General features: G+C 45.9%; 1 protein-coding gene across 5 annotated transcripts in view; it reads left to right on the top strand.

The window, feature by feature from the left end:
- The window catches only part of Itpr1 (inositol 1,4,5-trisphosphate receptor type 1), a 297,583-nt gene extending 286,404 nt beyond the window's left edge, over nt 1-11,179 (top strand). For all 5 annotated transcript variants that reach the window (XM_042680110.1, XM_042680115.1, XM_042680112.1 and 2 more), the window contains 2 exons: nt 1,235-1,396; nt 9,745-11,179. In XM_042680110.1, coding sequence (XP_042536044.1) covers nt 1,235-1,396; nt 9,745-9,831 — 249 coding nt within the window. In that variant the 3' untranslated portion in view covers nt 9,832-11,179. The remainder of the gene's footprint in view (nt 1-1,234; nt 1,397-9,744) is intronic.
- Nucleotides 11,180-11,641: the final 462 nt, after the last annotated feature.

The raw sequence follows: 11,641 nt of genomic DNA on the forward strand, positions 1-11,641 counted from the left end.
TGGCATCAGAAGGGCATCAGAAGGGCTGACTTGTACTAGCAGACAACATCCACCCGGACAGAGTGCCAGTGTCCACTAGCTAAAAGCTGGGGACACGGTTAAGGAACCCACTCCTCATTTTTGGCCACTTAACAACCCCTTCACCCACACAAACTCATAGACACACACCTCTTAATGCCAGAATACAGAGCCTTCAGCTTCGTTTTACTGCCAGTATTTGTACATAGCTTATCTAGAGTAAGGTTTTGTAAAATACACAACATGAGTACTGACACAGGCCGGTTCGGAGACAGAGCGCAGGATGGGGGTCGCCCCGGGTACTCGACAGGGCGGGAGCCTCACTGGGGAAGATGAAAAACACACCGCTGAACCTGTGCACCTAAAAATGGCTGCCTTCACATTGCCCGTTTCACCCAAACGTAAGGCAGAGCTCGTCAGCCATGAAAGTCATTTGCAAAGGTCAGAGCCGCAGTGGCAGTATTCAAAGTTGCCGCTCTGGGACTCTAACTTGAAAACCCATTTTCCCCTCTGTATTTAATTTTGCAGTGAGTTCCTCTTCTAAGAACTAAGAATTTGGGGGGATGAGGTGCTGAAAGTGTGGCTAGAACGACAGCAGAGCAAACAGGCCGACGCAGATCATGAGGCCCTGAGTTCAAACCCTAGGACTGTGAAACAAAAACCAACATTCAGGAGGGGGCAGGCGTGACACTGATCAAGATGCACCACACACACACGTGGACATGTTTCAGTGACGTGAAACCCCTTTGGACAATGTTGCTAAATAGCCCAGGGCGGGGGGGGGGGGGGGGGGGAGGCAGGAAAGAATTAAGGGCTTCGTTATGTTACAACTAAAAAGATTGTTGTTAAATGATCAAAAAATAAACAGAACAGTAACTGCGACAGAGACAATGTCATGAGGGATGTCACTTGGGAAAGTCACACGGTGAAGGCTTTCCTGCCTCTGCCCTATTAGAAATAATTCTCACTGGGCGCCGGTGGCTCACACTGAGGCTGAGGTCTGAGGATCACGGTTCAGAGCCAGCCCAGGCGGGAAAGTCCATGAGACCCTGATCTCCAATGAACCACCAGAAAACTGGAAGTGGCACTATGGCTCAAGCGGTAGAGCGCTCACCCTGAGCTGAAGAGCTCAGGGACAGCGTCCAGGCCCAGAGTTCAGGCCCCACGACTGACTAAAAGAAGAACTCTCACCCTCGCTCTCCCCTGTGGGTTCCAGGAAAGGAACCTGGACTGGTTCCCCAGGATGCGGGCCATGTCCTTGGTGAGCAGTGACTCGGAGGGAGAGCAAAACGAGCTGCGGAACCTGCAGGAGAAGCTGGAGTCCACCATGAAGCTGGTCACCAATCTCTCTGGCCAACTGTCGGAATTGAAGGACCAGGTAAGGAAGAGGGGGAGTCCTACCCCCCCATCCCTCCCACCCCCCACACAAACACTCACCACCACCACGCACCACAAAAACCCCACGAGAGGGGAAAATGAGTCATGCTTGTGTGACCGTGTGCACCTGGACAGAAGGACAGATGCTACCCGCCAGCCAGTCCCTCCATCTCCCTCCCCGCCCCGTTCAGGGACTCTTTTCAGGGTTGCTGGGGACACGGTGTGGATGTGAGAAACAAAACCAAAAATAAGCGAGGAAATGCAAACTACTTCAGTGAAGTGCTGAACCAAAAAGAAAAAAAACACAAGTGCATCAAGCTAGAACCTTTTTTACTTTAGTCACAGATGAGATTAAAAGTTACTTGCTTCATCATCCTCAGATAGGTTGAAATCTCACCGGGTTATTTTTAAAATTCAGTATCCTATGGATAAACCATAGTCCTGGGGAAAGTCCTTTTGGCCTAATTCACTTGTCAAAAAGCGTACTGAGTTGCTGCCAGAAGAGAGGCATCGGGCCAGGTGCTTGGCTGGAAACAGGCATCAGTAAGAGAAGGCAGTCCCTGCCTTCCCAGAGTCTGAGGCTGCAGAGAGGCCACTCGCGTTCACCCTGACCCCCACCCGCACAGCCAGGGCTGTGCCCCTTGACCGAGGTTGGGGCGGGGCAGCAGGCAGGTGTGTACTGAACCTGATACATTGCATCCCCCTTCGATGCACTTCGCATGAACACAACGCAGACCTCGGGTGGTTCCCTAGCAACAACAGGACGCTGCTGTTCCCAGTCAAGGACTAGAGCCCAGGATGGTGGGTGGGACCTGAGCTTGACTTCCTGTGGCCAACTGGATCATCATGTACAGATGGGTACAATTCAGCATTTTTATATGAGCTTCCGGAAGCTTTATAATCAATTCCATAGATGAGATTATAAATTTTGCTCAGCAGTAGATCCCAGGCAAGCCTGCCGGGAGGTAAATTGCAAGGTGCACGCACAGGTGATTTATGACTCTTGTGTACAGTATCAATCCCGAAGACCTCCTCGACAATATTGGAGTTGTTTACAGAGCATTTTTAATAAGCCTTCTTTTGACTTATATTTATTTTCCAACTAAATTATTCCTGACTGTGCCCTAAGACACCATTTGATGCTCAAGTTCTTTTCTCTCACGTGTCCTGAGATGCAAACGAGAACAGGCTAATGAGCGAAGAAGGCTTAATGGATGAAGGCTGTCCACAGCCCCGAGCTGGTAGCCACCCAAAATGAATAATAACCAGAATAAGTGAAACTAATAAAGATCTAACAAGATTAGTTTGCTTATTACCTTTTTTGCCCTGCTGTGAAACGTTTGACAAATGGTCTCCCCGGCCAGACTGACGTATGAGTTCATCGGCTGCTGCAGCTGCCTCTGCCCGTGAGGCTGAAGAGCGGCCCACGCTGCGTTTCTTCCTCAGTTAGCTGTGGTATTAAGAGGCTCGGTTACCTCATATGCTTTAAATTAGGTGTCAAAAAAACAAAATCTGATGACTCTGATCTACAGCAGACTTAAATTAAGGAGCTACTCAGGTCTCCACAAAGTCTGGTGCCATTCTTCAGAGAAATCATCTGTGCTTCTGGCCCATGACACCAAAACTGCAGCAGCCACAGCCTGGCAGCTCACGCAGGTCCCTGGCCACACACCGGTCCAGGATCGGTCGTGACTGCTGCTCAGCAGCACATCTGGAAGTTCTGGAGGGGGTGTCTCTGTTAAGGCGAGCGATTGGGCACTTCCTTAAGACCAAAACAACTGTGTTTGGGATATTGCATGGAAGTAAAACGAAGCCAGCCCCTTCCTCCAGCCTCTGTTTTTGTTGTTTTGGGGTTTTTTGTGGGTTTTGTTGGTGGTGGTGGTCATGGGGCTTGAACTCTGGGCCTGGGCTCTGTCCCTGAGCCCTTCAGCTCAAGGCTAGTGCTCTACCACTTTTAGCCACAGCGCCACTTCTGGTTTTCTGGTAGTTTGTTGGAGAAAAGAGTCTCTTGGGGACTTTTCTGCCTGGACTGGCTTTGGACCGCAGTCCTCAGATCTCAGCCTCCCGAGTAAGTTAGGGTTACAGGCGTGAGCCAGCAGTGCCCAGCTCAGGCTCTGTTGAAAATCCCTGGCCTCCCAGAGTCTCTTGGGCTGAGTTGTTCTGAGCATGATTCTTAAACTGCCTTAAGACTCAACTTTGCAAACCAGTGAGCCCCATCCCGGGACTGAACAGAGCTCTATAGCTAGAGGCCGTCTTGACCCCACCGTAGAGCCCTCTTACTCAACCCCTTGTTTTCTAGATGAAGATGCACAGAGGTCATAGGAAACGTTTGCAGCTTCACATAACAGCACCACAGTGGGGGTCCTACCCCCCCCCCACGCAGTGTGGGGTTGCTTTTATGTGGTACATGTGTTTTGTCACGTGGTGTGTGTTATTTTGTCACTGTACTGTTTGCCTTTCATGGTTGACTGTTAGGTTTTTTTTTTTAAGTTCTTACTCATTTTTTTAAAAAATAAAGCTTTGATCGCTTCAGAAGTCATGCGCTTACAAGGCCTCCAGGCCTCTTCCCCCCCCCCCCCCCCCCCCCCCACACACACACACACACAGCAGAGCGTAGTACAGGCTCAGCATTTATCAAATTCAAGGTAGACGTGTTCCTGTTAAACCAAGAGTTTGGCTTAAAATTTGATGAAGTAGGCACTAAGATATATTTACTCACATTCGAATCAATATGGTTCAAACTGCTTGGTTCCAGCCCTGTTTATATTTTTGTCATCTGTCTGTCTGTCTGTTTAAAAGTTGGTAGTTAGAAGCACTCCTGAGAAAAACTCTTCCCCTGTGAATGATGTTTAAATTGAGCCTTTTTTTTTTTTCTTGGAAGCTATTATAGGCGACAAAGAAGTGTGAAGAGCACTAGTACATTCTCAAGCACTTTTACCAGGATTGATTTAGTTGAGTTCCAGTGCGCCCAGAATGACAGGATAATTACACTCCAGCTGCTGGGGGGGTGGGGGGGGGAGGGGAGGGGAGGTGGGTTCTACTCAAGAAGTTAGCCAGTGCTCTCCTTTAAAGATGGTGTTACTTCTAACACATAGTGCATTTGCTGGAGAATCAACTTGTTGAATAGATGTGAGTTTTATTGTGTCTGGTGTTACAAGACTCATAAAGACTTCTTAAATGGTTACATATAACAAGTCACACCGATCTGTTAGAGAAATACTGCGTCTGAGCAGTAATTGTGAGGCTTCCTGTCCTATGGAGGGGGAAATATTAGAGAGAAAAAAGCCCCACACATGATTAACGAACAAGAAACTCTTACCACTGATTTTTTTAAAAACAATTTTATGAAAGAATGCCATTCACTGGTCTAAAAAAAAAAAGCTGGAAAATAAAAATTGCTTCATTACTTAGATATTTGGTAGATTTCTTCTGCCCCCAAAACTGGTGATAGAACAATGGTTGTATAAATATGGATGACTTTAGTTTTAATCCTCACTGTTACTGAGGTCTTTGGTGGTGGTTATCTTAAACTTCCCATTGGGGGAGAAAAAGTTCTTGAGAAGAGGGTATAAGTAAAAACATGGGCAGCAGTGTCACTTTTTTCTGTAATTGTCGAGAATAGTTGGTTAGGAGCCCGGTGCCAGTGGCTCACACCTGCAATCCTAGCTACTCAGGAGGCTGAGCTCTGAGGATCGCAGTTCAAAGCCAGCCGGGGCAGGAAAGTCCATGAAACTCTTATCTCCCAATTGACCACCAGAAAACTGGAAGTGGCTCAAAGTGGTTGAGTGCTCATCTTGAACTAAAGAGCTGAGGGACAGTGCCCAGGCCCAGAGTTCAAGCCCCATGACTGACCAAAAAGAAAAAGGGATAGTTGGTTAGAATTACTAATGATGCATCTCATCCTCAAGTTTCCTCTACTAAGAGATTCTGAATACAAAATGTGATTCTCTTACATCCTTATTCCAAGGAGGAGACCTAATGTAAGAACTTACTATTTCTTTGCATGTTTCCTTTATAATGCAAAAGAGCAAATACCTAGCAAAGGCTTCACTTTCTTGAAAATGTGACTGGCTTTCTGTAAGACAGCGAACCTTATCTGTTGTTGCCAGGAATAAAAGAAGTGCTTGACAAATCCAGATCCTATTAGCATGTTGCACTTTTCATGCAAGAGGGTGATCGATCCCATTAACTGGAGAGCGGAATATCCAAGAGACCTCACCGAATGCTGTTCACGTTCTTTTCCCCGTGGTGGGACCACAAAAGAATACCAGGGCAACATCTGGAGAGTAGGCAGTTGGTTCAGTGTGAGACTTGGAGTGAGGAAGTCATTATGCGCCAATAATCCCACCAACAGGTAGCCTTTGAGCTGGTGGAGAAATGCAGTAGGGGCTTCCCAGGAGAGGACTTGGCATGAGCAAAGGCATGACAATGCATGGCATGCTCAAGGAATGGCAGAATGTTCTGGTTAACTCACTTCTTCCTTTCAACCAACACTTGGAAAACCACACATTTTGCCAAACACTACACTAGGTATGGAGATACAAGAACAAGGAGGACCTAGTCTCTGCCTTCTACAACTTGGAGACGAGTAAAGAGGAGATGAGTGGAGCTGAATCCATAGTGTGTTATACACTCATGGCCTATGGGCAGGAAGGAAAGGGAGTGGGCTATTAGCATGCACATAGAAGGAGGCGGGTTGAATCTTTACGCTACAACCTTCTCAGGTGCTAGGGCTAGAGTTTGGTTTCAGGGCTCGCCGGGTATGAGAGAACATTAGAAAACACCTGTAAAAGTCTAAACCATATCCATGTTTTCCTATTAAGTCAGCATATTTGTATTCAAGAGAGGCTTTTGTTTTATTTCTCAGTATTTCAGGGTCATCATCTTATGTGCAGGACCACTTTTATAGGGCTGTAAAATAATTCTGATTGCTAGAGTTTCCTTAGGATTCAGAATCTAAATAACCAGGACCTTACTGTGTGTCTGCCTTGAACACAGATTTTCAAAGACTGGTAAGGTTTCTCGTAAGCCATATTGTGGTGTTCCTGTGCTGTCGATGAACTTTATTTTCTGTGCCAGCCTATAAGCTCTTAAAGGCTGAGTTAGTAGATTAAATTTTGCTCACTTGTGCTCAGTGCCGACTGTTTCCGTGCAAGAGCTTTCGGATGTTTAGCTGCATCTGATTTGTAAAGCTACACATATTCTTTGCTTCTTGTTCAGACTGCAGTCAGAAGGAGGCATTACAGACATTCCAGCTGCTCTCTCTATGTGTACAGACAGGAAGAACAGCGTGGCACCCACTGTCCGCCCCAGCCCAGCGGAACTCCACTGCAACGCAGACATTTCACCCTACTCAAACTGGAAGTGCCAGTGTTCAGATTTTGAATGCAGTTACTTTATACAATGATTCTGATGAATATTGTTATGGAGTCAAATTTTGTTGCACATGTCCAGAAAGAATGCTAGATGAAACTCTGCTAAGGATGTGCTCTGATCGTTACAGATATATAGGTCATAGAAACGGACAGTAAGGATGCCCTAGAGTAAGATGAAAAGAGATGGATGGAGGGATGAGAGAGTAGACAGACTGTGTGTGAACTGATTCACACACACAGTCAGGTTTGGGCTAATAATGCCTGAAATAATCAGACTATGCAGGAGATGATGTAGGAAACCTCAGTGGCCAGGAGCGATGGCCTTGGTTCATTGGTCAGATTTTGTCCTTAGAATTTTTGGGTTTTGTTTTTGTTCCCTCACCACTTACTGGATAACTAAAGGGCAAAGGGACACAAATACTTTAGACATTGCCCAGTTCCTTCTCCTGTTACCAGTCAGTTAAGTCACAACAGCAGCTTTGCATGACTGCCATCCTAAAGGCCAAGCGATCAGAATGGGATCAAACAAATTGGGCCTCTTGTATCCTCAGCTGCAGACGGCCTTCTCCAGCCCTCCCTCTTTCATAGGACAAAAAGGGTTTGTGTACTTTTTAAGTGCTTAAGTAGATGAAACTATATCCACAGTGACCATGGTCTGAAAAGCTCCCCCAAAGAACAGTGGTCCTCACAGCTAAGACCCGAGCGGGCAGCATCTTCATCATCCAGGAGCTTGTTAGAAAGGCAGACTCCTGGGCCCCATCTTGGGACCCGTTGTGAGTCCTTTCATCTGTAATTTAACCAAGTCTCTGGTATCTGCAGTATATGGTGAAGTTTAAGTACCTTTTTTTTTTTTTTTTTTCCGGGGAAAACAGAAGTAAAATTGAATAGGTACTAGGTGCTTGAAATCATGAAGGACCGAAGAATGGGCCACTGATTTCATCACTGGGGAGCGAGCTGTGGGATTGGGGTGGGAGGAAGGGGGGAACAGGATGGTGGGTAGAAAGCCAGCCTGAAAAGTCAAGCGAGGACGGTAAAGAAGGCAGCAGGTGATGGCTGCGGAATGAGAAGCCAGCGCATCAGCTCGGACTCGCTTGCTAGAGGGCATAGGCTGCAGGGATTGAAGCTCCTCTCTCACTACGAGGAGCTACCGGAAGCGCAAGCACAGGGGAAGTCTTTGGGTTGAGAGAGCTCAGAAGTGCACTTTGATAGGAGAGGACTACACTAGGATGTCAAGCTCAAGATGGCTGCCGTTGACTTTCATTGGATTCCCTCTCACGATGGAGGCTGGGGAAAGGAGGCTCTCGGCTGAATGGCTGTAAGCTGAATGAGGGCCTGGCCTGAGCGTCATGGTGGCTTATTCCCCATTCCCTCCCGCTGCCCTGCCACCTGCCACTCCCCAAGGGAAGCGTAGAGGCCGCTGGCCGGCCCTCCGACAGGTCCCTGCAGAAACGCTTCAGGAAAAGCTTCCTTATGGAAATAGTCAACCCCTGTCCAGTTTTTCATCTTCATTACAAAAGGAAAAGCATTTTTACTAGAGCTTCAAAATAGCTTCTTAACGTGGAGGCTTTGGAAAAAGAAAAACAAAAAAACCACGCCACCTTGAAGTTGCAGCTGGAGAAGTTACTCCTGTGTTAGGTTCTCTCACTGTTTTGAACCAAAACTTGTTTCCCTGAAAACCGAGATCTCTGCATCTTCCCTGCCGTGGAAGTGAGCAGCACCCCTCTGTCCTGTCAACTGTAGCCAGGAGACAGGAAGTGCCACCCCTAAATAAGGAAACGGACTTTGAGCCGGTAAATGACACACCATAAGGAAATAGTCTCATCCCAAGCCCACATTCTTTCTTACGCCTCTACCCTGACTCCTCTCAGTTTAGGGAACCAGAACTCCAGGCAAGGAACCGTTAGCCACTTGTGTACCGTCTCACCCCCTGTATCCTTCATACATCCTTTTTATCCTAACTGGCTTACATATCAGCCTCAGAGCCAGAGCCAGGAGTAACTGAGTGAAGCCAAGTCTTGATGCAGGGAATTAAGTACCCTAAAATACGTAGAAAACACTCAGCAGAGATACAAGAACACCCTTAGCTCCACAGCCAAAAAAAGAACTCTCTTGCTAAGGGCTATGGAAGCACTTGTCTGAGAACCTGCCTTCAGGAAATTTCCATCTCTATGACTGGCAAGGAAGGCAGCATTGGAGGCCAGCACATCGTGTACAGCATCTAGTCATTCTGGACCTTGGGGAGATGTAATGGAGACTTCTCATCTTCCACGGGGAATGGGGTACCCAGCACCAGTGGCTCACATCTGGAGTCCTAGTTACCCAGGAGGCTGAGGGCTCTGAGGATCACTGGTCAAAGCCAGACCAGGCGGGAAAGTATGTGAGACTCCTGCCTCCAATCATCCACCAAAAAGCCAGAAGTAGAGCTGTGACTCAAGCGGTAGAGTGCCTGAGTTCAAGCCCCAGGATCACACAAGGAAGATCAATAAAAATAGAGAACTAGATGGGTTTTTTTCCCCCATCTAACCACCCATCAAAGCAGCACTGGCAGGAAGCAGCCCGAGCTCCTAACGGAAGTGGGCACAATCTCCTCTAAACACACAGCTTTCCTGATAGCAGGCCGTGTGGACACTTTTCCTCCCAAGCCACCATTTTCCAATGGGTCATTTGGAAATGGTTTGGGGAAACAATGAAGAATCCCTGTGCTTGTCCTGTTCCGTTGTTTCGTTATGAAACAAGTAGCAGCGGTACTTCTGAATGTCACGTTGCATGAAGAGGCCACAGAATCCCCCATCCCGCTTAGGAAGACCCTGTGTTGGAAGTTCTGTGTGTTTGAGATGGTGACAGGACTCGTATTTGTAGAAAGTGGGTTTCAGTACCAACCCTAACCACAGAGTTTAGTCAATCTATGGTTCAGCATATGAGCTGACGCACAGGAAGTATCTAGGTCTCATGATGAAACTTTTTAACTTTCCAGATGACAGAACAGAGGAAGCAGAAACAAAGAATTGGCCTTCTAGGACATCCTCCTCACATGAATGTCAACCCACAGCAGCCGGCCTAAGCAGATGCGCTACAGGAGTGGTATTTACCCTTTTCAGTTATCAGCGGTGTGGGTGCGGCTAATCACTTCTGATTTCAGCCACTGAGGTTGCGTCCACACTTAGTACATTTGTAAATACTCAGTTTTTCTACCATATGTATATGATTGCTACTCTAAAGGTTTGGATATATGTATTGTAAGTAGATTTGTTGGCATAATGACTTTTCATTTGTGCCAAAAAAAAAAAATATATATATATATATTTTAAAAAATGCCTTTCTTGGAAGGACTAAAGAAAGCACCTGATTTGCACTTGAACCAGATTATTGACTTAAAAGTATACGACATGTATTTTGTATTTAAAAAACTAGTATAGCCAGTATTTATGTCATTTATATATATATACATATATATAAAACTGTGCAATACGAATTATGTAATCACGACAAATTTGTAACTCCCGCATACCCTAATAAGGGAGTGTCCATCTTTGAAGCTGGTGTGTGAATACTATGTAATAAATGGTTAAATATCAAATGATGCTGCTGCCAGAATTATATTAATAGTGAGTTTCAGGCCCTTGGGCATCCCATACCATGTAATTATCCTATGGTGATGCTTTTTCTCCTTGCTAGTAGCATCCGTGCCTCTGTCTCTTAGTGACATGCGCCAAGTCTAGAAACTGTACAATCAACATTCATTTTAAAGAAAAACAACCTTAGTTTCAAGGATACTTTTAAGCTTCTAAATCTATCATTTAAACTACATCTTTAAGTAAGAGCCATATTAGAGGCTCACACTTTAGCTTGTGAAGAATTTAGTGAACTCTTTTTTTAAAGGGAACCTTTTAAGTATTGTTTGAGATAACTGAGAATTTGTTGGCCAACCCAGTATCACGTCCAGGGTGAATTTCGATGTCATGTTCTGAGGAAATAAGGTAACACCGATGGTGGTTTCCAGGTTCTTTAGTCCAAACAGTAGAGTTGTATTTTCCTTCATCGGAACCATCTGGCTACCGTGGCGAAGGATGAAAACTCTGTGCATCCATGTGAAGTTGAGATTGGAGCTGTCCCCTGAGAATCCGTACTTGAACACTGAACACTGACATACGTGGACCTCTTGTGAAAGAGCCGCGCTTTGGCTTTATTCCTTCATCACCTGAGTTCTTGTCTGGATGGATGAGAGGGATGAGGGAACTTTGCTACCTAGTTTTGTACCTGGGTCTCATTTTACTCCAGAGCCTCTCTGCAAAAAAAATAAAAATAAAAAAAGTTTCAACACGTATCAATAGCAGATTTCTGAACTGAGAGTCAAGTTTGTAAATGCATATATAAAAATATTTAATAAATGATGCAGAATAATAAAAGTGGCGGATGGGTTTCATTTGTCATTTCTTCGGGACTGCAAAGCTATTCCAGTTACTTAACTTGCCTCAGGACTAATTCAAACTACAGCTAATTTGGTGATCAGGTTGGTTCAGAAAATGCTGAACCTCGATTATTAGGAGAAATAAATAACTATTGTTATGGTAACTCCGATGAAAACCACTGGAAAAGCATTTCAGGGATGGGGGAGAGCCTCATACAATGGTCATTCACCGGGCACGTGACAGCGGCAGCTGCAGTCCAGGGCCTCGCCTGTGCTGCCACGTGGTGTCCAGGTGAAACCGTGGTCACTCACAGTTGGAGCTTAGTTTAGTCACACTCCCTGCTAGGGGTCCCATAGGATTGGGAGAGGTGGTGCATCGTACTCATACACTGACAGGTACCTACTGCCAGGATAAAAATAAATCCAAAGTAAAAGGGGTTTTTAATTTTTCATTACTATAAAG

Source organism: Dipodomys spectabilis, unplaced genomic scaffold (assembly GCF_019054845.1).
Source record: "Dipodomys spectabilis isolate Male_0828 unplaced genomic scaffold, ASM1905484v1 ptg000054l, whole genome shotgun sequence".
In the NCBI taxonomy this organism is placed as follows: domain Eukaryota; kingdom Metazoa; phylum Chordata; class Mammalia; order Rodentia; family Heteromyidae; genus Dipodomys; species Dipodomys spectabilis.